Source organism: Heteronotia binoei, chromosome 5 (assembly GCF_032191835.1).
Source record: "Heteronotia binoei isolate CCM8104 ecotype False Entrance Well chromosome 5, APGP_CSIRO_Hbin_v1, whole genome shotgun sequence".
In the NCBI taxonomy this organism is placed as follows: Eukaryota; Metazoa; Chordata; class Lepidosauria; order Squamata; family Gekkonidae; genus Heteronotia; species Heteronotia binoei.
Window position 1 is genome coordinate 24,550,356 of NC_083227.1, and position 23,581 is coordinate 24,573,936.

The 23,581-nt window shown below is 47.3% G+C and overlaps 2 protein-coding genes across 2 annotated transcripts in view; both read left to right on the forward strand.

The window, feature by feature from the left end:
• Nucleotides 1-2,344, forward strand: part of LOC132571162 (zinc finger protein 436-like) — an 87,019-nt gene extending 84,675 nt beyond the window's left edge. Inside the window, exon 7 of the mRNA XM_060237840.1 lies at nucleotides 792-2,344. Coding sequence (XP_060093823.1) covers nucleotides 792-2,227 — 1,436 coding nt within the window. The 3' untranslated portion in view covers nucleotides 2,228-2,344. The remainder of the gene's footprint in view (nucleotides 1-791) is intronic.
• Nucleotides 1-23,581, forward strand: part of LOC132571854 (zinc finger protein ZFP2-like) — a 64,466-nt gene that overhangs the window by 8,229 nt on the left and 32,656 nt on the right. The window lies entirely within an intron of this gene.

Sequence of the window (23,581 nt, forward strand, 5' to 3'; positions counted from 1 at the left end):
AAGAACAGCTTTGCTGGATTAATCAAAGGCCCATCAACCCTTTCCTACTGTGGTCAGTTACATGTCTCCAAGCCTCTCCTCCCAGTGGAATTCCCTTCCAAAAACTATGGGAGTTTTCTTAGAACTGTGGGGTTTGCTTGGTGAGATCCTGATTTCTCCCCCTACCCTGCATGTGTTTTCTGAGTATGAAGACCAGCTCCTCTTCTTTCTCACCACACCTGGAAGGAAACTCTGTACAGTCCCTGGACTAGAAATCACAATCGCTTTTTGTATTGATCATAAGAACATAAGAGAAGCCATGTTGGATCAGGCAATGGCCCATCCAGTCTGTGTGACACACACAGTGGCCAAAAAAACCAAGTGTCATCAGGAGATCCATCAATGGGGCCAGGACACCAGAAGCTCTCACACTGTTGCCCCTCCCAAACACCAAGATACAGAGCATCACTTGCCCCAGACAGAGAGTTCCAACAATATGCTGTGGCTAATAGCCACTGATGGACCTCTGCTCCAGATGTTCATCCAATCCCAATGACCTCCTGGCAAGGCAAATGTGAAGAGCAGAGGAACAGATCTTTGCTACCTTTGTCCTTAAGGTACACCCAGGGAGTTTGGGGGAGGGGAGGGCTAGTCAGGATGTAAAACCAGCTCTAGTGGAGGTCTGGTCAGGGAAGGTTGTGACTGGTGGTTCAGAATACGAAATCCACACTCATTAATCAGGGTTGAATATTTCGTGATTGGTGGCTTGGCTTCTTGTGTGAGTGGTGATTGGACCTTTCTCTTTATTCCAGCAGGTGATGTTGAAGAGATGGTTGGGGAACTTCAGGGGTTCTCACCAGAAGAAGACACGAATCAAGAGTCTGAATGTAACTTCAGGGATCAAGATGGACCACAGAAGCAGGAGGGAAGCCACACAGAGGAGACAAGAGATAAACTTCTTCCTTCCCAAGAAGAGGATTTCTGTGAAGTAATTCCAATGGTGAAGGAAACAAGCGCAGGTTTGGAGTGTGGACTAAACGTTTCAGATGAAACTCAATATAATATCCATTTGCAAAAGGATTTGGGAAAGGTCCATAAATGTCTGCAGTGTAGAAAGAGCTTCCTTTGTGAAGAAGAGCTCATTAGACACCAAAGAATCCATACAGGAGAAAACATGTATAGTTGTTCAGACAGCAGCAGGAGGTTCTCAGAGAAAACACCAGATATTCAACACCAGATAGTTCATTCAGGGATTAATCCTGAACTAGTCGACTCAGAAGTAAACCCAATTTTATTCAATGGGTATTACTCTTGGGAAAGTGTTCATAGGGTTGCAGCCTCAGGAGAGGAGCCATTTATCTGCTCAGAGAATGGTAAGGGTTTCCCCGATGGGAAGACACATAAGTGCTTTCCGTGTGGAAAGTATTTCAAGTATAGATCTGAGCTACTTTTGCACCAAAGAACTCACACAGGGGAAAAACCTTTTGAATGTTCAGAGTGTGGGAAGAAGTTCAGTAGGAATTTCTGTCTTCAACAGCATCAAAGAACTCATACAGGGGAGAAACCTTTTGAATGCTCAGAATGTGGAAAGAGATTCAGTTATTATGTCACTCTTCAGCAGCATCTGAGAATCCACACAGGGGAGAAACCTTATGAATGCTCAGAGTGTGGAAAGAGATTCAGTCAGTATGTCAGTCTTCAGCATCATCAGAGAAGCCACACAGGGGAGAAACCTTTTGAATGCTCAGCATGTGGAAAGAGTTTCAGTCAGTATGTCACTCTTCAACATCATTACAGCACCCACACAGGGGAGAAACCTTTTGAATGCTCAGAGTGTGGGAAGAAATGCAGTAGGAGTTCCCAACTGCAACAGCATCTAAAAACACACACAGGAGAAAAACCTTTTGAATGTGCAGTGTGTGGAAAGAAATTCAGTAGGAATTTCTGTCTTCAGAAGCATCAGAGAATCCACACAGGGGAGAAACCTTTTGAATGCTTAGCGTGTGGAAATAAATTCAGTCAGTATGTCACTCTTCAACAGCATCAGAGAATCCATACAGGGGAGAAACCTTTTGAATGCTCAGAGTGTGGAAAGACATTCAGTCAGCGTGGCACTCTTCAGAAGCATCAAAAAACCCATACAGGGGAGAAACCTTTTGAATGCTCAGAGTGTGGAAAGGGGTTCAGTCAGAACAGCCATCTTCAAAGGCATCTAAGAACCCACACAGAGAAGAAATCTTTTGAATGAGTAGTATATTATATTCCATTAAAAATGACAGCAAGGGATGGGGGGTGCAAATTCTTGCTAATAAAAATATGCTTTGTATATTATCACCCTAATAAAATACTGTTTCTTTGCATGTAACTATGAGCGCACAGTATTACTTCTCTTGAAGGCATATTAGAAGAGATTTATTATAATCCAAGGGATGCAGGGAGTTTAAGGGGGTGGAACCCTTGTTTTGAGAAGCCTCTTAGAGAGATAAAATCCTGAGTAAAAGGATGTGAAAGCTTATATATCAGGATGCTTATACCCTGCATAAGGAGGCAAGATGTCAAAACCCTAGCAGTTCAGTGATCACAAACAGTCCATTCCATGAATAGCTATTTATTGATACATGACAGTCCAAGAATGGGCAGGATAGGCCTTGCAAAAACTGGCTTTGCTTTTTGCCCTCTTATAGCCCTAGCTTGAACCGTTACATTTTCAAAGGAAAGCGGAAAGCAGCAGTCCCTTCCCGCCAAGTCTTTCTCAGGCCCATTCGCATGTGTGCACATAATCAGGCAAGAGTGACCTTGGTAACTCTTGAGACCAGGCAAAAAGGAATATGGTAACTGTTACATAGAGATAGCAGCAAAGCGAAGCAGAGACTCAGGAAAGTGAAAGTACTTCAGTATAATAACGGCAAGAGTCATCTTGACACAAGCGTTCTTTTTAAAAGGATGGAAATAGTTGTCACTGTTGTGGATTACCAATGCCAAGGAGATTTAGTGGATATGCAACAACTGTCTAAATACCACCGGGGTCACAGATAACATTTTGCCAGCGGTGGATATTTTGTCTAAGTATGCATGGGCTGTTGCACTGAAGATGGGGGTGGGCGGGCAGAGGTGTTCAAGGCCTTTTGAACAGTTTTTTTGTAGGGGCTGTATTCCGCACAAATTGCAGACAGATTGCAGGAAAGAATTTTGAATAAGAACAGCAAGTTAAAAGCACGGTGTGCTTCATTTTGTGACCAACTATGCATTTAAGGCAGCAGTTGCTGAAAGATTTCACAGGACTTTGAAGTCAAGGATATGGGTTATCGATAAGACCAAGTTTTGGCAGGATTGTGCGTTATGGGTACAGCCAGCTGAAATTAAGTATTTTGGAGTCAAACTGATTTTAACCAGGGATCCTTGATTACCCAACATTTCAGTTTGAGATCTGTTCACCATCTGCAATAAGTACAGCTGAAAGTTCAATAACCAGCATAACAGTGGGCAGCCTTGGATGAGCTTGGGTCATCCAGGAGTGGACCCCAGCTGGATCCTGGGTCCGGACAGCTTTTTGGTGGTCCTGAACAGCTCCCAGATATGGAGATTTCATCTGGGTGGCCAGCAGGGGCTGAGCTGGCCCCAAATTCTATCTTTGAACTGCCGGAATGGCAGCACAGCTGAAACTGCTTCCTGCTCGCTCTCAGACTGAGTAATATCTGGCTTGTGCAGCCCCAAGAAGACCTGACCTACTGCTGCTGGTGGCCCACGGAACAACAACTCTGGCAGTCCTGTGACAGAAGTGTGTGTGTGGAGTTATATAGCCTCTTTTGGGGGTCAGATGGCTTGTTTCTTCTCATCAGCTGCCATTAAACCGGGACCTCCAGCTTGGAGAATCACCGAGTGCTTGCAGAAGATCTGGGAGCTGTAACTTGGGAACTGCATACAACAAGAGCCTTCTGCTGGGGTTGTGGCCAAAGACCATCTTTATGATGGTGGATTCTCAGGGTTCTCATCCTTTGCTCTATCAAGCTATTGGCCATCTCTGTGCCTGCAGTATCTTGCCTATAGCTTTTTATTGCTGAGGTTAGTTGGACTGTTAGGTGAGTTGTGGGATTATTTCCACTCAGAATGATATTAGTTAGGAGTAGGTTAATTTCTTATTTAGGGGTATTGAGGGAGGGATTAAGAACGGGAGGTCTGGATGGGAGGGAGAGTGGTTAGTTTAGTACCGGGGTAGCCAAACTTGCTTAATTTAAGAGCCACACAGAATAAACAGACATTTGAGAGCTGCAAGGCACAAACGTCAGATGTCTGAGAGCTGCAAGACATGGTAGAGAGGGAGGGGGAAAGAAAGCAACGCTAAATGCATTCTCCAAGCTGTTGGCTAGTGTGGCTTGGAGAAGTGATTTAAAGAGACAAATGCCTTCTCCAAATTGACAGATTGGACACTGGGGGCTTCAAGAGCCACGCAATATGTGTGAAAGAACCACATGTGGCTCCCGAGCCACAGTTTGGCCACCCCTGGTTTAGTATTTAATTGTTAGCACTTACCTAATAGTTTCATCAATTGTTAGTGATTTTATTGTTACTTTATTATATATGTGGGGATGGGGCTGTGGCATGGGGGAAATTCTGGAGAACTTCTGCTGTTCCAATACTGGGTCAGGGATCCCAGTAATTGGGGGCAGAGGAAGATATATGGTGGTGGGAGAAGATATTATAATGGATGGAAATGGAGATATGGACATGCTCTGTCTCCTTCCAGTCTTTGTCCCATCCTGCGGCATGTTTGTGGAGAGGTATGGAACTGCTCTGACATTGATGTTGTGTAATGCCAAGGAGCCATCCTCTCCATTTTATTTATCATAAAATCACAGAGTTGGAAGGGGCCATACAGGCCATCTGGTCCAGCCCCCTGCTCAATGCAACATGGTCACCATATATCAGTAGACACAAACTGAGGGAATTACTTCTAGGCAATGTTCCCTCTAAGCCATGGAGTCTTGTGAGCAAATATTTTCCCTCGTTAACTACTGGCATTAAAGTTGCGAGCGACTGCATAAATTAGGCTCTGGGGCTATTTTTCCTGAGCTAAGACAAAAATGTGTGAGCTTGAAGGCCAAAAATCTGTGAGCTAGCTCAGCTTAGAGGGAACACTGCTTCTAGGTGTCCACTAGAAGGAAAACTAAGAAGAAAACAAGACTATCCAATTCAAACTTATCATCCAGAAAATCAATTTTATCCCTTTCCTCTTTTGTTTAAATTGTAGAAATGATAACCGAAATGATAGCTGAACTCATTAGAATTGGGATCATTAAACTTTGGGATAAGTCTATATCCAGTGATTAATTTTGTATCTTCTTTCAACTATAAAAAAGAGAGATTATGATAACAATTGAATGTAATTAAATATATTTGAAGATATTGAAACTGTTTTGGGATATATTATTTCAAAGTCATTTTTCTTTTTTTCAAGCATCCTAAAAAAAAATAAATCACATCCAAAAATCCTTTATCCAAGATAAAAAAATAAAATTGGACATGAATTTTGGCAGAAAGAACAGGCTTTGACATTGTTCATCTGTTGTTTCATACAGAAATGTGACGATGCCAAAAAGAGCAGTTTTTAGTGAAGGGATAGCTACCTTTGGCATTAAATTTGTGATGTTTCCAAAAAGTCACTGCAGCACTTTTTACATGCCTTCCCTCCATTGGAAATAATGAAGGATAGGGGCACCTTCTTTTAGGGCTCATAGAATTAGACCTTCTGGTCCAGCCTTTTTGAAACTTGGAGGGTGTTTGAGGAGAGACACGATGCTATACTGCAAATTTGGTGCCTCTACCTCAAAAAACACCCCCCAGCCCCAAATACTCATGGATCTATTCTCCATTATGCCCTATGGGAATTGGTCTCCTTAGGGAATAATGGAGTGCTCAGCAGACATTTCCCTCCCCCACCACACTTTCTGATGACCCTGAAGCAGGGGGAGGGCTTCCAAACCAGGGGATCCTCTGCTCCCAACTGGAGATTGGCAAACCTATCAGAACTGCTGGGGCAGGTATGCAGGGACCTGAGCCACTATGGCCTGGGCAGGTGCACAGACCTGGCTGCACCATGAGTTGTGAAACCCTGTTAAGAGCATAAGAGAAGCAATGTTGGATCAGGCTAATGGTCCATCCAGTCCAACATTCAGTGTCACACAGTGGCCAAAAAAAACCCCAGGTGCCATCAGGAGGTCCATCTGTGGGGCCCTCCCACTGTCCCCCCGAGCACCAAGAACACAGAGCATCTCTGCCCCAGACAGAGAGTTACAACAATACGCTGTGGCTAACAGCCACTGCTGGACCTCTGCTCTAGATGTTTATCCAATACTCTCCTGAAGCTTTCTAAGCTTGCAGCTGCCACCACCTCCTGTGGCAGTGAATTCGACGTGTTAATCACCCTTTGGGTGAAGAAGTATTTCCTTTTATCAGTTCTAACCCGACTGCTCAGCAATTTCATTGAGTGCCCACGAGTTCTTTTATCGTAAGAAAAGGACTTCTTTCTCTACCTTCTCTATCCCATGCATAATATTGTAAACCTCTATCATGTCACCCCTCAGTCAACATTTCCCCAAGCCACTGTCCCAAGCCACTTATTCCACAAGCCACTGTGTCTGAGCTGGGGGTGGGAGAGAAGAAGCCCAGCCATCACCACCCTGTAAGCTGGATGGATGGGAAAGCACCTGTTCTCCTCCTCCTCATTTATGGAGCTGGGGGCAAGCTGGGTGAGCAGGCCAGGCAATGGGTCCAGTTGGAAGCAAATGGGGGAGCATGGCCTTCCTCCAATTTGGTGTAGTGGTTGAGTGCACGGATTCTTATCGGGGAGAACCGAGTTTGATTCCCCACTCCTGCACTTACAGCTGCTGGAATGGCCTTGGGTTAGCCATAGCTCTCGTAGGAGTTGTCCTTGAAAGGGCAGCTGCTGTGAGAGCCCTCTCAGCCCCACCCACCTTGCAAGGTGTCTGTTGTGTGTGTGTGTGGGGGGGAGGTAAAGGAGATTGTGACCACTCAGATTCAGAGTATAGGGCTGGATATAAATCCAATATCATCATCATCTCCTCTTCCTCCTCCTCCTCTTCTGCTGGGCTCTGGGTTGGGAAAACCAGTCTGCCCTTCCCTGCAGTTGGAGATAGTTGAGCTTTGAATTGAGTCTTTTCTGTGGGGGTCGGTTGGCACTCCAAAACTGAAAGAAGAAACACAGGGGGAGAAAACCAACCACTGAAACAGTGTGAGTGCATCAGAATGCCGAGTATAAGAAACTTTAAAATAACTTTTTGCATATACCAACCCATCCTATGGCAAACTATATGGATGTTATACTTGAGAAACCATGCCCTCTATTTAAACTAACAACACCAAAATACCTAGATTTATGGCACCCACACCTACGACAGCAGTCTGCTGTTTATCACCCTCCAGTGTTTTTTCAACCCTGTTTTGTCCTACACTAACAAACACAGATCCCTATTCATGATTCTTTTAATCTGCTAAAAACATTCCCATGATTCCACACTGCCCACTTATATTAAGAATTGCCGCTTGCCATTCCCATTTTGGCTGATGAAGTCTGCTTAAGAGCATACGAAAGCTTACATTCCAAATAAAACTTAGTTGGTCTTAAAGGTGCGCTTGTCTACTGCTTTTTTTTAAAAAAAATAACAAAATATTTATTACACAATGTAACAACTGATGATTAAAAACAAGACAGATACATAGAGATGCTGAAATCCAACCCCATAGAATTTGCACATCAACTGAATGTGAATCACATAGCAAGATATCTCATAAATAGCCACTAGCCCATATGCATTTTGGCTATAAGAGCCTTCTTCAGCGGCTCAAAGCCAAGGAGCACACACTTAAAACCAGGCCTGAGGTGACTGAGCAGCAGGGGGCGCTCCGGGAACGGCAGCCCTGTGCGGGATTGATCCCGAGCAGCCTAACTGAGCCGCAGAGGGCATGGCTGGTGGCGGCTTGTCTGCTGTCCAGTCTGTCCGCCGGGATCTGGGAGCCGCAAACAGGATGGGAAACGTTTTAAATTTGTGTCCAGCCCTGAAAGGGTTGAAGGGACGAAGCTTTTTGCTAGAGAGGCCCAGCAAGCAGTGGGCCCGGGTGAGAAAGGAAGAAAGGCTTTTCCGCTGGGGGGACGGGAGACTGAAGATCCCGAATTGCCCAAGAGAGAGAGAAGGAGGAAGGGCTTCCGATCCGCAACAGTAGAAGGTTTACTTCTTGTAAGTAAGTCGGGGCGGGGAAAGTATTAGACCTGGCGTGGCCAAATTGTCGCTGTTTCACACATATTGTGTTGCTCTTGACGCCCCCACTGCCCCATCGGCTGGTTTGCAAAGGGCATTTCTTTCCTTAAATCACTTCTCCGTGCCAAGCCAGATGGTTGCTTGGAGAATGCATTTAAAGTTAAAGTTGCTTTCTTTTCACCTCTCTCTCCCCATCTATCTTCCTCCCTCCCTCCCCTCCTGAAGCTCTCAAAACATCTGACAATCAAGTCTTGAGGCTCTCAGACATCTGACGTTCATGTCTTGTGGCTCTCAAACATCCGACATTTATTATATGTGGCTCTTACGTTTGGCCACCCCTGTGTTAGACCTTAGAAGGGAGGAATGCAGCTGTCAGCACTGGTTTTCTTCTACTAGGTACGTAAATAGGGCTTGGGAAGGAGGGGTAATCTGTGTCTTTATTAAAGAGTCTTTAGTACAAGGGAAAAAAATGTATGCAACTGGAGTTCTGTTGGTTGCCATTTTCATTCTGGGGCAGCGGAGTGGTGGGGGAAGCCTTCTTTACTATCCTTAAGTGGAAAAGGACATTGCGTTTTCTGTGTGTGTTGTGTGTGGGGGGGGAGACTCCTACCTGAATGGAATCAACTGCAGCCCCATCCTAAGACTCTGATAAAAGGTAAAAGGTAGTCCCCTGTGCAAGTACCGAGTTGTTACCAACCCATGGGCTGATGTCGCATCAGGACTTTTTTGGAAGACTTTTTGTTATGGGGTGGTTTACCATTGCCTTTCTCAGTCATCTACACTTTCCCCCCAGCAAGCTGGGTACCCATTTCACCAACCTCAGAAGGATGGAAGGCTGAGTCAACCTTGAGCCAGCTACCTGAACCCAACTTCCACCGGGATCGAACTCAGGTTGTGAGCAGAACTTGGTCTGCAATACTGCAGCTTACTACTATGTGCTTAAATGTAAAGAAAAAAATGCTATGGAAGCACAGAAGCTTGTTGCACGATTCCCGATCCTCCACATTTCACCTTTAAGGGAAAAATGCTGTTCATACCAGTTACAAAGATGATCAGACTCCAGCAGTTACAAGAGAAAGGAATTTGACCTGCAAAAACAGAATTGCATGTTACATGACATATTCATGTAGGGACACTTTACATGTTGTGAACAGATTAACTTCAAAAAGGTTAACTTGCTACAGCTGTTGTTGTAAGAGAGCGAAGAGAGGTCCTAAATATGTAGAAATGTAGAAAAGGAAGCAATGGCCAAAGAGGCTGAACATCTAACTCAGGGGTGGCCAAACTTACTTAATGTAACAGGCACACAGAATAAATGTCAAATGTTTGAGAGCTGCAAGACATGAACATCAGATGCTTGAGAGTCACAAGGAAGGAATGACAAAAGGGAGGGTGGCAAATAGATGGTAGAGGGAGAGATGAAAAGAAAGCAACTTTAACTTAAAAATGCACTCTCCAAGATGCTGGTTGGCTTGGCTTGGCTAAGTGATTTAAAGAGACAAATGCCTTCACTCAACTAGCTGATGGAGTGGTGGGGGCTTCAAGAACCACACAATGAGTGTAAAGGAGCCATGTGTGGCTCCCGAACCATAGTTTGGCCACCCCTGATCTAACACATGAGAGGAGAATGGAGTGAATCCCCAAGTGTACCCCCAAAAGAGCACTCTCACACTCTTTTCCCTTGCAGATCTTCCTGTGAGCTGAGTCACAATATCCAACAATGTAGTGCCACTGCAGGATTGGGCTGGCAGGAAATTAAAAAAAAAAATCCATTGCCAGGTTGCTGAAAGCTTAGCAACGCCACTGGTGTCCAAGGCCCACCAGTCACAGTGCAAGGCCACTCCCCTGTGACAAGTGGAGGGACAGCCAGGCCCCCTGATCTCACCCTGCCCACTTCCAGAAGGCGAGGAGGGACAAATGGCACCTGAGAACGCATCAATATGACTCGCCCTAGACCAGAGGTGGCCAAGCTTCCTTAATGTAAGAGCCACACAGAATAACTGTCAGACGTTTGAGAGCCGCAAGACAGAAACTTTGGATGTTTGAGAGCCAGGAGGAAGGAAAATAGATGGGGGGAGGAAGGGAGAGGTGGAAAGAAAGCAACTTTAAATGCATTCTCCAGGCCGCTGGCTGGCTTGGAGAGAGAAATGCCTTCTCCAAGCCTGCCAACAGGACAGTGGGGGCTTCAAGAGCCACACAATATGTGTGAAAGAGCCACATGTGGCTCCCGAGCCGCAGTTTGGCCACCTTTGCCCAGACTGTCTGCCACCCTAGGCAACACTAACTTCTGCTCCCCCCTCCCGCACTGATAACATCACCTAGTCACATTCAGTGCCCACAGAAGGCTGGCGCCCTCGGTGATCACCTAGTTTGCCTGGTGGCAGGGCCGGCCCTGAGTATGAAGACTGTGGAGCCCTGGAGTAAACACACCACTACAGGGATGTGGGTTCCAATCCCCTCTTGCAGCAGTGTTTTGCTAGGGAGATGCACAGGGAAGGAAATACAGCTATTCCAACCACACCCACGCGTGGGAGTAGGCCAAGTAGGCGGCCCTCTCCTCACCCGCAGCACCCGCTAACTTCCTGACCTCGCCAAGCCTGCTGTCTTTCCAACCTTGCTGAGGCTTTCCAAGCCTTGGCGAAGTGCAGGGGGGGGGGATGGCAGTAGGAGAGGGCCAAGCACAGGGGAGGTCCAAGCGAAAAAACCAGTTAGGGGGGGGCGGGGTGCAGATTTCGGCTTGGGGCGCTGGAACTCCTAGCGCTGGGCCTGACCACATCCCCCCTGCCTCATGCCTCAGCAGGGAACTTGGTGACAGAGGCAGCAATGGTAGGATGCCCAGTCCCCTCCAAAGAGGATGGTGCAAAAGGGGGGAGACACAAGGACACAGTCGCAGAAGGAGCACCTGCCAGTCACCACCAAGTTGTTTACTAGGGAAAGGCTTCGATGGTAAACCGGAGGTGTGGGTTTGGGTCCCACTGAGGGCGATGGCAGGGAAAATGCAAATATTCTTTTGCAAGTTGTGGAGAAACGCCATTTTAGTCAGTGGTGGTGCTTCATTTGGCAGGGGTCAGTAAATCCCTCAGCCGGCGTTGTAGCCTTCCCCTCACTCTCCCCCTCCCTTCCAGAGCCAAACCAACAACGCTAGGGGGAAAATCTCCTAGAGAGGCAGGAAGTGCTGTTGTTCCTTGCATGTGTTAGGCAGGAAGAGAAGCCAGATTTGAACTGGGGCTCGAGCGAGCATGTGGTGAGCAATGGAGGCTCCTGCCTGGGGGGCCCCCAGGCAGGCAGACTAAGTAAGTAATTCACAAGACAGGACAAGTTTAGATCAGGGCCAGCAGGATGCGTTTATAATCAACTTTTCTTTGTTATGCTGTGTGCTGTGCTGTGCTAATTTTGTAGATGCAACTGTTTTTGTTTTGTTTTTCTTTCCCTATCCTTTTCCCTTTTAAATAAATGTTTTTTCTGTTTAAAATGCTGGCAGTCAAACTCTGTACCACATAGATCCCCAGACCGCTTTAGACCACGCTGTGTTGAGAAGGGGGCCCCGGGGAAGGGGGAAGGCATGCAGTTGGATAAGGTGCCAATCCTCCAGGGGTGCCCCAAAGACGCGCTGAGGTCTCTGTGAAACCCAAGTGCAGGGTGGCAGAGGACCTGGAGGCCTAGCCTCACAGCTGGAGAGGGGGATTGGGAGTCCTGTTCCTCTCAATCTGAACCCCGGGACTGAGCAGGTGGTGGCAGCGAGCCCAAGGGGCAGGAGGAGGAATAGCTCCCTCCAGGAGTTGGCGACTCCATAGGGAGCTGACGGGACCGGGCCTGAAGGCAGAATCGGGCCGGTTCCGCCACACAAGTCAAGAGGCCCAGACAAGAGTCCCAAGTGCAAGGCTGGCCTTGCCACGAGGCATACTAGACAATTGCTAGGGCGGGGTGGCCAACGGTAGCTCTCCAGATGTTGTTTGCCTACAACTCCCATCAGCCCCAGCCAGCATGCCCATGCTGGCTGGGGCTGATGAGAGTTGTAGGCAAAAAAACATCTGGAGAGCTACCGTTGGCCACCCCTGGCCTAGGGTGCTAGTCTTCTGGGGGCACCGGATTGGGTGCCCCCCCCATATGACTCGGTGACATTATCAGTGCAGGGGAGGTGTGCCAGAAGTTAGCCTTGCCTAGGGTGTCATACAGTCTATGGCTGACCCTGTCCAGGTGTGATCAGATGGAATGAACCATTCATGGTGATTGGCTGGCCTGCATGCCAGTCATTTGGGCCAGTGAACCCCCCCCCCCAAATCTACAGCTTCTTTTGGGTGTTTTGTCGCTTTCCTCTGCAGCTGTTCATCCCAGCAGCTCTTGTGTCTACTGTGATGTGTGGCAACCCCCTCCCTGTTACCCTCTGCAAGCTGCTGGAGAGGGTCTAGTGAGGAGATGTTCACAATAGTCAATACCAGTCCTTTGGTCTTGAGAGCCAGTTTGGTGTAGTGGTTAAGTGTGCGGACTCTTATCTGAGAGAACCGGGTTTGATTCCCCACTCCTCCACTTACATCTGCTGGTATGGCCTTGGGTCAGCCATAGCTCTGGCAGAGGTTGTCCTTGAAAGGGCACCTGCTGTGAGAGCCCTCTCCAGCCCCACCCACCTCACAGGGTGTCTGTTGTGGGGGGGAGAAGATATAGGAGATTGTAAGCCACTCTGAGTCTATTATTCAGAGAGAAGGGCGGAGTATAAATCTGCAGTCGTCTTCTTCTCAAAAGGTCAAGCAGGTGTAACTTAAGAGCTTGATGTGTAATGTGGCATAATAACATAAATCCTGATCTGCAAATTATAACAACAATGCTCCTTCTCAGGGATGGGATTCTAGCAGGAGCTCCTTTGCATATTAGGCCACACACCCCTGATATAGCCAATCCTCCAAGAGGTTCCAAGGCTCTTTTTTGTAAGCACTTGGAGGATTGGCTACATCAGGAGGGTGTGCAAAGGAGCTCCTGCTAGAATCCCACCCCTGCTCCTTCTACTCTTGTTGGACAATCCTGGGTGTGTCCTGACCAGGGTGAGTGATGTAGCTCTGTTCTCTTTTGGTTTCCTTCTGCCTTTTTGATCATCTATTCTGTCTCCTTCTTCAGAGACAGAAAACCCTGAAGGTCCCATCCAACTCTATAATTCTCTGGGTCAAGGTCTCTTTCTACAGTCAGAGGTGTCCGAAGACCAGAGAAAGGAGATGGAAGAGCATGACCCAGAGGGACCTGGAACTGGTGAGAGAGCGAGGAAAGGCTCTCTTCTTCAAACCGGGAGTGCTGTTGAATGCTGGGAAAGAGCTGCTTCAGAGATCCTGGCTCAGGAAACGATGACCGCAGATGTACGCAGCCAATGTTTCCGGCAGTTCTGTTACCATGAGGCTGCTGGGCCCCGAGAGGTTTGCAGCCGGCTCCATAGACTTTGCGACCGCTGGCTAAAGCCGGAGAAGCACACCAAGAAGCAGATCCTGGATCTAGTGATCCTGGAGCAGTTCCTGACCATCCTGCCCCTGGAGATGGAGAGCTGGGTCAGAGGATGTGGGCCAGAGACCAGTTCCCAGGCAGTAGCCCTGGCTGAAGGTTTCCTCCTAGGCCAAGCAGAGGAGAAGAGGCAGGCAGAGCAGGTGAGGAAGCTTCCTGCAGTCCATTCAAGCTGTGATCTTTGACCTTAAGGCTTCCCTGCCAGATATGTATCCGTCCAGACACTTGACAAGGGTTGATACAAACCCCAGTTCTGGTTCTTGCTGCTGTCGTTGAAGCAACTCTGTTGATCGATGCAGGGATGAAGATGGGAATGGGGTAAGATTTGTTTCCTTGGTTTTTAGCATTTCTCCTCTTGCCCATCTTTCTCACTGCTGTTTCAGATGTGGGGACCATCTGTGAAGATGGAAACGACGCTCTTTGAGGAGGAAGGATCTCCCTGGGAGGAACAGCAGAGGGCACAGGCCCCGGAGCCTGCCCAAGATGCCTTCTCATGTGGTAAGGCTGCCCTGTGCCCAGATCTGGGCCCATTGTGAAGTTGTTGGATAGAAGCTTCAAGAAGGGATTGGATAAACATATGCAGCAGAAGTCCATCAGCGGCTATTAACCACAGGGTATAGATGGAACTTTCTAGGGCTGTGATGCTCTGTATTCTTGGTGCTTGGGCCGGGGGGACAACAATGGGAGGGTTTGCAGTGTCGTGGCCCCACTGATGGACCTCCTGATTGCACCTGGGGTTTTTTGGCCACTGTGTGACACTGTTGGACTGGATAGGCCACTGGCCTGATCCAACATGGCTTCTCTTATGTTCTTATGGTTCAAGACAGGAGAAAACAAAATACTTTCCTGCGCAGGTGGAATTCTGGACCTTGGTGATATAGGATGCCATGGGCCACTCATTTGAAGGGAGAATTATTCAGATTCATGGAGGGCAATTCCATTCTCATTCACAAACATTAAAATATTCTTATCTCACTTACCTTCCGTCAGAGGGTCTCAAGGCGGCTCAAAAAAGAAAAGTTGGTCTGGCACCCTTGCGAACTTTGGCGTTGGGACAAGGGACGGATGTGATGTCACATCGATGTCTCTTTGTACTGAAAACCTAGACCTGATGTCCAAGCATCAGCAGGCACTCTAGAGATCCTTTGATATCACGCTTGAATTGTCAGATGTGCTGATGTCTTGTTTTTGAATAGATGTAATGATGATGTATAGTTTGACGTCATTTCTCCCCTTTCCCCAGGAAACCTGGGACTCAAGCTCACATGGGAGGACATGCTATTATTTGCTATTTTTTACTTGGATCTTTGATCCAGCAGGGATGCTGTCACATTCTTGAGCTCTGGAGTTCGTAGGATATGTGTCAAATGTCACAGAAGTGTGAAATGTGTTGGCAGCGTTTATAACCCCTGGAGGCTCATGGGAACCTGGTGCTTCTCTTCTACTTCTCCCTCAGTTTCTTAAAAATCATTACGCATTTTGTTGGGCTTACACAGGCCAAGGTTTTCACAGTCTGTGGAGAAGGGGTGCATGACGCAGGATTCAAACAAGTAAAAAAAGCATGGAATCTAGGCTAACGTTCATTCTTCCAATTTTCTCTTCCTCACAGGCAGTGAGGAGACGGTGTTGAGCCATCCTCTTTGTGGAGCAGTGGAAACAGCTGCAGCACCTGCAGTCCAGGTAGGGGAGATGAGCAGGGGAAAAGCTGCATCCCTGCCTTTTCTCTCATGGGGGTTCTGCTCTTGCGGTTGCTTCTCTGAGCAAGGAGACTCTGAACACCACTTCCTTTACCCCTGCCAAACTCTCCATCCTGCACCTTCCAGGAGAGCCAATGTGGTGTAGTAATTAACAGCATGGACTCTAATCTGGGAGAACCAGGTTTGATTCCCCACTCCTCCACATGCAGCTGCTGGGTGACCTTGGGTCAGTCACAAATTCTCTCAAGAGAAGTTCTCAAAGAGCTCTCTCAGCCCCACCTCGCTCACAGGGTGTCTGTTGTGGGGAGACAAAGGGAAGGAGACTGTAAGTCACTCTGAGTGAAGGGTGGGGTATAAATCTTCTTCCCAGAGTGCCCCATTCCAGAATGCAGTTTTACCTAGCATGATTTCTGATGAGGAAATCTGCTTTTTCTTCAGTCTCCAGCTTCCTTTGAGGATGTGGCCATGTATTTCACCGAGGCTGAGTGGGCCCTGCTGGATCCGGGCCAAAGAGCTCTCTATGTGGAAGTCATGCTGGACAACTATGGGAACATAGCCTCCCTGGGTAAGGATGTTTCATAGTGCCAAAGGCGTGAATTGTTGCCATTGCGATGATGTGTAGATCAAAGTATTGAAGAGCAGTATGTTATTTTGAGGCTTGCCTCTGTACTAACCCCCTCTGGAGAACTCAAGGAGCTGAGGTAATAGTGAAAGCAGCTTAGAGAGCCAGTTTGGTGTAGTGGTTAAGTGTGCAGACTCTTATCTGGGAGAACCGCGTTTGATTCCCCACTCCTCCACTGGCACCTGCTGGAATGGCCTTGGGTCAGCCATAGCTCTGGCAGAGGTTGTCCTTGAAAGGGCAGCTGCTGTGAGAGCCCCCTCAGCCCCACCCACCTCACAGGGTGTCTGTTGTGGGGGAGGAAGATAAAGGAGATTGTGAGCCATTCTGAGATTCAAAGTGGAGGGCAGGATATAAATCCAATATCATCATCATCTTCTTACAGCATGGTGGAGTGGAGCAACCCAACACACCTGGCTGATCCAGAGGCAACTGCAGCCAATATTGTGGCCAGCATGAGAGCCAGGGTGGGTGTCGTGGCCTAAGGTGGAGACAGATAAAGGCCTTGTGTCACTCTTCTTCTTCTTTTCTCTCCTTCTCTCCCAAAGAAGCCACGGATATACGAGAGACAGCAGCGGAGACAGACGAAGAGCTGGAGAGTTTCTCAAGAGGATCTCAACAAAATATTTCCTTCCCAAGTGAACCAGCTGCAAGTGAGTTTGCTTCATCATCACGTCAAGGGAATGGGCAGCGAATAACCATGAGGGATTTCTGCTTCACTTCTTAGCATCTCTTGGTTATTATACAGCTCTCTGGGTAAGGCAGGAGGGAGGCTTTTGGGGCCTGAGCTTGCAAATTCTTCCCGGAACTAATCTTAGTTGTGGCTCTTTTAGTCCTGTATTGTCCTTAAATGCTGGGAAAGGTGACATGTTCACTTAAGAACAAGTTTGCTGAATGAATCATTGGGTTGGAAAGGACCTCCAGGGTATAGTGGACCTCCAGAGCCAGTTTGCTTGTAGTGGTTAAGCGTGTGGACTCTTATCTGGGAGAACTAGGTTTGATTCCTCACTCCTCCACTTGCAGCTGCTGGAATGGCCTTGGGTCAGCCATAGCTCTGGCAGAGGTTGTCCTTGAAAGGGCAGCTGCTGAGAGCCCTCTCAGCCCCACCCACCTCACAGGGTGTCTGTTGTGGGGGAGGAAGATAAAGGAGATTGTGAGCCATTCTGAGATTCAAAGTGGAGGGCAGGATATAAATCCAATATCATCATCATCTTCTTACAGCATGGTGGAGTGGAGCAACCCAACACACCTGGCTGATCCAGAGGCAACTGCAGCCAATATTGTGGCCAGCATGAGAGCCAGGGTGGGTGTCGTGGCCTAAGGTGGAGACAGATAAAGGCCTTGTGTCACTCTTCTTCTTCTTTTCTCTCCTTCTCTCCCAAAGAAGCCACGGATATACGAGAGACAGCAGCGGAGACAGACGAAGAGCTGGAGAGTTTCTCAAGAGGATCTCAACAAAATATTTCCTTCCCAAGTGAACCAGCTGCAAGTGAGTTTGCTTCATCATCACGTCAAGGGAATGGGCAGCGAATAACCATGAGGGATTTCTGCTTCACTTCTTAGCATCTCTTGGTTATTATACAGCTCTCTGGGTAAGGCAGGAGGGAGGCTTTTGGGGCCTGAGCTTGCAAATTCTTCCCGGAACTAATCTTAGTTGTGGCTCTTTTAGTCCTGTATTGTCCTTAAATGCTGGGAAAGGTGACATGTTCACTTAAGAACAAGTTTGCTGAATGAATCATTGGGTTGGAAAGGACCTCCAGGGTATAGTGGACCTCCAGAGCCAGTTTGCTTGTAGTGGTTAAGTGTGTGGACTCTTAGGTTTGATTCCTCACTCCTCCACTTGCAGCTGCTGGAATGGCCTTGGGTCAGCCATAGCTCTCACAGAGCTGTCCTTGAAAGGGCAGCTGTTGTGAAAGCCCTCTCAGCCCCACCCACCTCACAGGGTGTCTGTGGGGGGAGAAGATATAGGAGATTGAAAGCCACTCTGAGTCTCTGGTTCAGAGAGAAGGGTGGGGTATATATCTGCAATCTTAATAATAATAATACTTTTTATTTGTATCCCGCCCTCCCCGCCAGAGCAGGCTCAGGGCGGCTCACAGCATAAAAATATAATGTACATCAACAATTATAATTTATAAAATCATCATTAAAACAATTTACAAGTTATATTAAAATTAACATTAACATAGTGGTGCTATAACATTAGGTCTTCAGTAAGGTTCAGTAGCTAGAAAACATATCCGGTGGCACTTTCTTGGCTCTTCTTCTTCATCTAGTCCAACCCCCTGCACAATGCAGGAATTTCACTAATCCCCTCCCTTAAGTTCTCAGGATCAGCATTGCTGTCAGGTGGCCATCTAGCCTCTGTTTAAAAACCTCCAAAGAGGGAGAGCCTCTAATGAGTCAAGGGCCCGTCAACCCTTTCCTACCATGGTCAGTTACATGTCTCCAGGTCTCCCCTCTCGAACCACTTACTTCCCTTACAAAAACCATGGGGATTCCCTTTGAACTACAGGGTTCATTTGGTGAGGTCCTGACTTCCTCCTACCCTAGCAGACACATGTTATCAGCAGGGGTGGAATTCTAGCAGGAGCTCCTTTGCATATTTGACCACACACCCCTGATGTAGCCACTCCTCCAAGAGCTTACAAGGCTCTTTTTTGTAGCCTTTTGGAGGATTGGCTACATCAGGGGTGTGTGGCCTAATATGCAAAGGGGCTCCTGCTAGAATTCCACCCCTGGTTATCAGAGTCTAAAGACTAGCTCCTCTTCTCTCTTATCACACCTGGATGGAAATAGTCTGTAAAGCCACAGGACTAGAAAACACAATCTCTTTTTGTATTTCATCATCAAATGACCTGCATGGTAAGGCAGATGGGAAAGGCAGAGGAACAAATCTTTGCTACCTTTTTCCTTAAAGTACATTTAGGGTATTTTTTGGAGGGGAGGATAGAATATAAAAACAGCTCTCCTGGGTGGCTGGCCAGGGAAAGGTTGTGACCAGCAGCTCAGGAAGCAAAATGCACACTCATTAACCAGGTGTTCCTGATTGGTGGCTTGGCTTCTTGTGCGAGTGCTGATTGGACCTCCCTCTTTATTCCAGCAGGAGATGTTGAGGAGTCAGTTGGGGAATTCCTGGGGTTCTCTTTGGAAGAAGCCAAGACTGAAGAGGCCAACAGAAACTTCTGGGATCGAGATGGGCCATGGAGGCAGGAAGGAAGCCATACAGTGAACAGAGGGGTTAAGTCCATTCCTTGTGAAGGAGCAGGCTTGCATGAAATCCCAGTCCAGAATCATCACCAGTCGACTCATTCAGGACTGAAGCCATGTATCTGCTTGGAGAGTAGAATGGCCCTCTCTAAAAGAAAAAGAGGTAATACATGTATCCCAAAAGAAAGTATAATGATGGCATGTGAATGCTATTATTGTGGAAAGTACTTCAGATACAGATCACAGCTTCTTGCCCATGAAAGAACACACATGGTACAGAAGCTTTTTGAATGTTCAGAGTGTGGGAAGAGATTCGGTCACAATGGGAATCTTCAAAAGCATCTAAGAATCCATTCAGGGGAGAAACCTTTTGAATGCTTTGAATGTAGAAAGAGATTCTGTCTGAATGGCAATCTTCAGAAGCATCTAATAACCCACAAAGGGGAGAAACCTTTTGAATGCTCAGAGTGTGGAAAGAGATTCAGTCTGAATGGCACTCTTCAGCGGCATGAAAGAATCCACAGAGGGGAGAAACCTTTTGAATGCTCAGCATGTGGAAAGAGATTCAGTCAGAGTGGCACTCTTCAAAAGCATCTAATAACCCACGGAGGAGAAAAAACTTTTGAATGCTCAGAGTGTGGAAAGAGATTCAGTCAGAATAGCAGTCTTCAACAACATCAAAGAATCCACACAGGGGAGAAACCTTTTGAATGCTCAGAATGTGGAAAGAAATTTTGTCAGAATTCTAATCTTAGACAGCATCAAAGAGTCCACAGCGGGGAGAAACCTTTTGAATGCTCAGAGTGTGGGAAAAGATTCAGTCAGAATGGCAATCTCAAAATGCATTTAAGAATCCACACAGAGGAGAAATCTTTTGAATGCTCAGAGTGTGGAAAGAGATTCAGTCAAAATAGCAGTCTTCAACAGCATCAGAGAACCCATACAGGTGAGAAACCTTTTGAATGCTCAGAATGTGGAAAGAAATTTTGTCATCATTCGAATCTTCGACAGCATCAAAGAATCCACAGAGGGGAGAAACCTTTTGAATGCTCAAAGTGTGGGAAAAGATTCAGTCAGAATGGCAATCTTCAAATGCATCTAAGAATCCACACAGAGGAGAAATCTTTTGAATGCTCAAAGTGTGGGAACAGATTCAGTCAGAAATGCAGGCTTCAAAAGCATCTTAGGACCCACACAGGAGACAACTTTTGAATGCTCTGAATGGAAAAAAATTCAGCCGAGTTCAAATCTTCAACAGCATCAAAAGATCTGAAAAAGGGAGAACTATTCTGAAGAGTCAAGAGTATGGGGGAAAATGCAGTATGAGTTCCAGTCTTCAAAAATCCCTAATGATCCACACAAGGGAGAAACATTTTGAATGTTCAGAGTCTGGAAATAGCTTCTGCTAGAAAGGCCTTCTTCAACAGTATCAAAGAACTCACACAGTTGAGAAATCTTTGGAATGCTCAGTGTGTGGATAGAACTTCAGTCAGTGTGGCAATCTTCAGCAGCATCAAAAAAAACCCACAGAGGAGAGAAGCCTTTGAATGCTTGAATTGTGGAAAAAAATTCAGTTCTTCTGGCAGTCTTCAACAGGAGTGTTGAAGGGCGATATTATTGCTCTTTTTAAGTATTTAAAGGAGGAGGGCAGGGATAGGACTCCTGTTGGCAGCAAAAGATAGAACTGTTGGCAGCCGAGGATAGGACTTGCAATAACAATTTAAATTAAGGGCGGGAAGTACCAGCTGGATATTAGGAAACACTTTTTGACAGTAAGAGTTGTTTGGCAGCAGAATCAGCTACTGAGGGTGAGCTTCCCCTCACTGGCAGTCTTTAAGCAACAGCTGGACAAACCCTTGTCAGGGATGCCCTACGCCAGGGATGGCCAAACTTGCTTAATGTAAGAGCCAGATAGAATGAACATCAGATGTTTGAGAGCAACAAGACAAGAAGGGAAGGGAAGGGAGGGAGGTAGATAGGGGAGGGGGAGATAGAAATAAAGCAACTTAAACTTTTATTTTCCAAGCCGCCAACTGGCATGGCTTTGAGAAGAGGATTAAAGAGAGAAATTCTCCTAGCCAGCTGATGGGGTAGTGGAGGCTTCGAGAGCCACACAATATGTGTGAAAAAGCCACATGTGGCTGTCAAGCTGCAGTTTGGCCACCCCTGTTCCAGGATGATCCTGCAGTGAGCAGGGGGTTGGACTAGATGGCCTGTATGCCCCCTTCCAACTCTGGGATTCTAGGATTCTGCCTTGCTTCTTTCCAGCTGAGAAGGATAAAAGTATAATTGAGATGAGAGAATCTCTGAAGACCAAGCAAGTGGGGCTTGATGAGCAAGGATGACAGGAATACGATAAGATGTCCTGTCATGCCTCAATTGCTGCCACCGCTCTGGGTTAAGGCCCAAGAGCTGCCAACGCTCTTGAGAAGGCCCAAGAGCCCCGTGGTGCAGAGTGTTAAAGCTGAAGTACTGCAGTCCTAAGCTCTGCTCACGACCTGAGTTCAATCCCTGGTGGAAGCTGGGTTTTCAGGTAGCCGGCTCGAGGTTGACTCAGCCTTCCATCCTTCCGAGGTCGGTGTGACGGAAAGCAATGGGTTAACCAGAAACTGAAGACGCACAGGGCCTGCGTCAGCTGACCTGAGGGTGGGGGCAAAGTGCTCGGAGCTCTCAGGGAGGGAAAGTGGTTGAGTGACAGGAACTGCTGAGGCAGTCATTCAGCCAGTTGGTGCCTGTCAGAAGTCTGTCAGTGTTGGGGCCTGACAGAGACTGAGAGGGTCAGTTCGTGCCTGACAGAGGCTGAGGGGACAGCTGATCCTGTGAAGGAGCTTGAGACAGTGACGGGAAAGTCTTCCAGAGACTGCAAGCTCGACAAAACCAGCCAAGAGGGCTGTGTGTGAGGAACAAGTGTGAGTCAGTCAAGACCTGAACGGTCACAGACACCTATAGACAACTCTGAAGATCTAGTGAGGTGGTTGAGGGAGTGGATGTGGGTCTGAGACACCAGAAGGGCTGAGAGGAGAGACTCCAGTCGAGGGGTGAGACTTGGCACATCATTCCCAAGAGGCCAGACCTTGGCTAGAGGTGGAGAGTGAGTTATAGGGAAACTGTGAACTGGGAAACTGAGAGAGACTCAAAGAAGGAAAAAGTTAATGTAAAGCCTGAAACAACTGAGCAACGTGTTAGCCTGTGTAAATATCTTCCATATCCCCAGTTTGTGTTATAATAAATCTGTGGTTTGAGTTAAAGTTCTTGAGAGCCTATATTTTTGGGGAAAACTACAAAGCTGCTGTGGTCCCCTACGAAGAGAATTCTATTTCCATCAAATAACAAAGTAAAATACCCCGAAGAGACTGAAATAAAGAGATCCAGTGAGGCCGTGAGGTTGGCGCTGCTATAGTCGGTAAAATGAGTACCCAGCTTGCTGGGGGGAAAGCATAGCTGACTGGGGAAGGCAATGGCAAACCACCCCGTAAAAAGTCTGCCGTGAAAACGTTGTGAAAGTAACGTCACTCCAGAGTTGGAAATGACTGGTGCTTGCACAGGGGACCTTTCCTTACCTTGAGAAGGCCCAGAGTACCCTCCCAAGCCCTTTAGGCTTCCTTTAGCTTAGGCTAAATAATAGGCATGAGGACCAGGCAGAGCGAACAAAAAAAAGGTTTATTTTAAAGATCAATTCAGTGCAATCAAGAGCCCTGTGGCACAGAGTGTTAAAGCTGTAGTACTGCAGTCCTAAGCTCTGCTTACGACCTGAGTTCGATCCCTGGCTGAAGCTGGGTTTTCAGGTAGCCGGCTCGAGGTTGACTCAGCCTTCCATCCTTCCGAGGTCGGTAAAACGAGTACCCAGCTTGCTGACTGGGGAAGGCAATGGCAAACCACCCCATAAAAAGTCTGCCGTGAAAACGTTGTGAAAGCAACGTCACCCCAGAGTCGGAAACGACTGGTGCTTGCACAGGGGACCTTTCCCTTCCTTTCAGTGCAATATAAATAAACAAGGTGCATTAAACAGTAAAAGGGGTGAAAATAAAATAAAAAATGCCCTAACACATCTGGATTTACTGTCCCTAGACTGTCTCAGTCAGACCTGGGCCTACTCACCCTTCCTCTAAGGGCTAGGGTCTCTTCTCTGCAGTAGCCCTTCCTCAGCTCTGCCTACTAGGAAAAAGAACCAAGGCTTCCCCCTCCCAGGCCTTTTATTCAAGCCCTCCTCTTCCTTTGATTAGCCCAAAATGGCACCAAAATAGGGTTGCCAAGTCCAATTCAAGAAATATCTGAGGACTTTGGGGGTGGAGCCAGGAGACATTGGGGCGGAGCCAGGAACA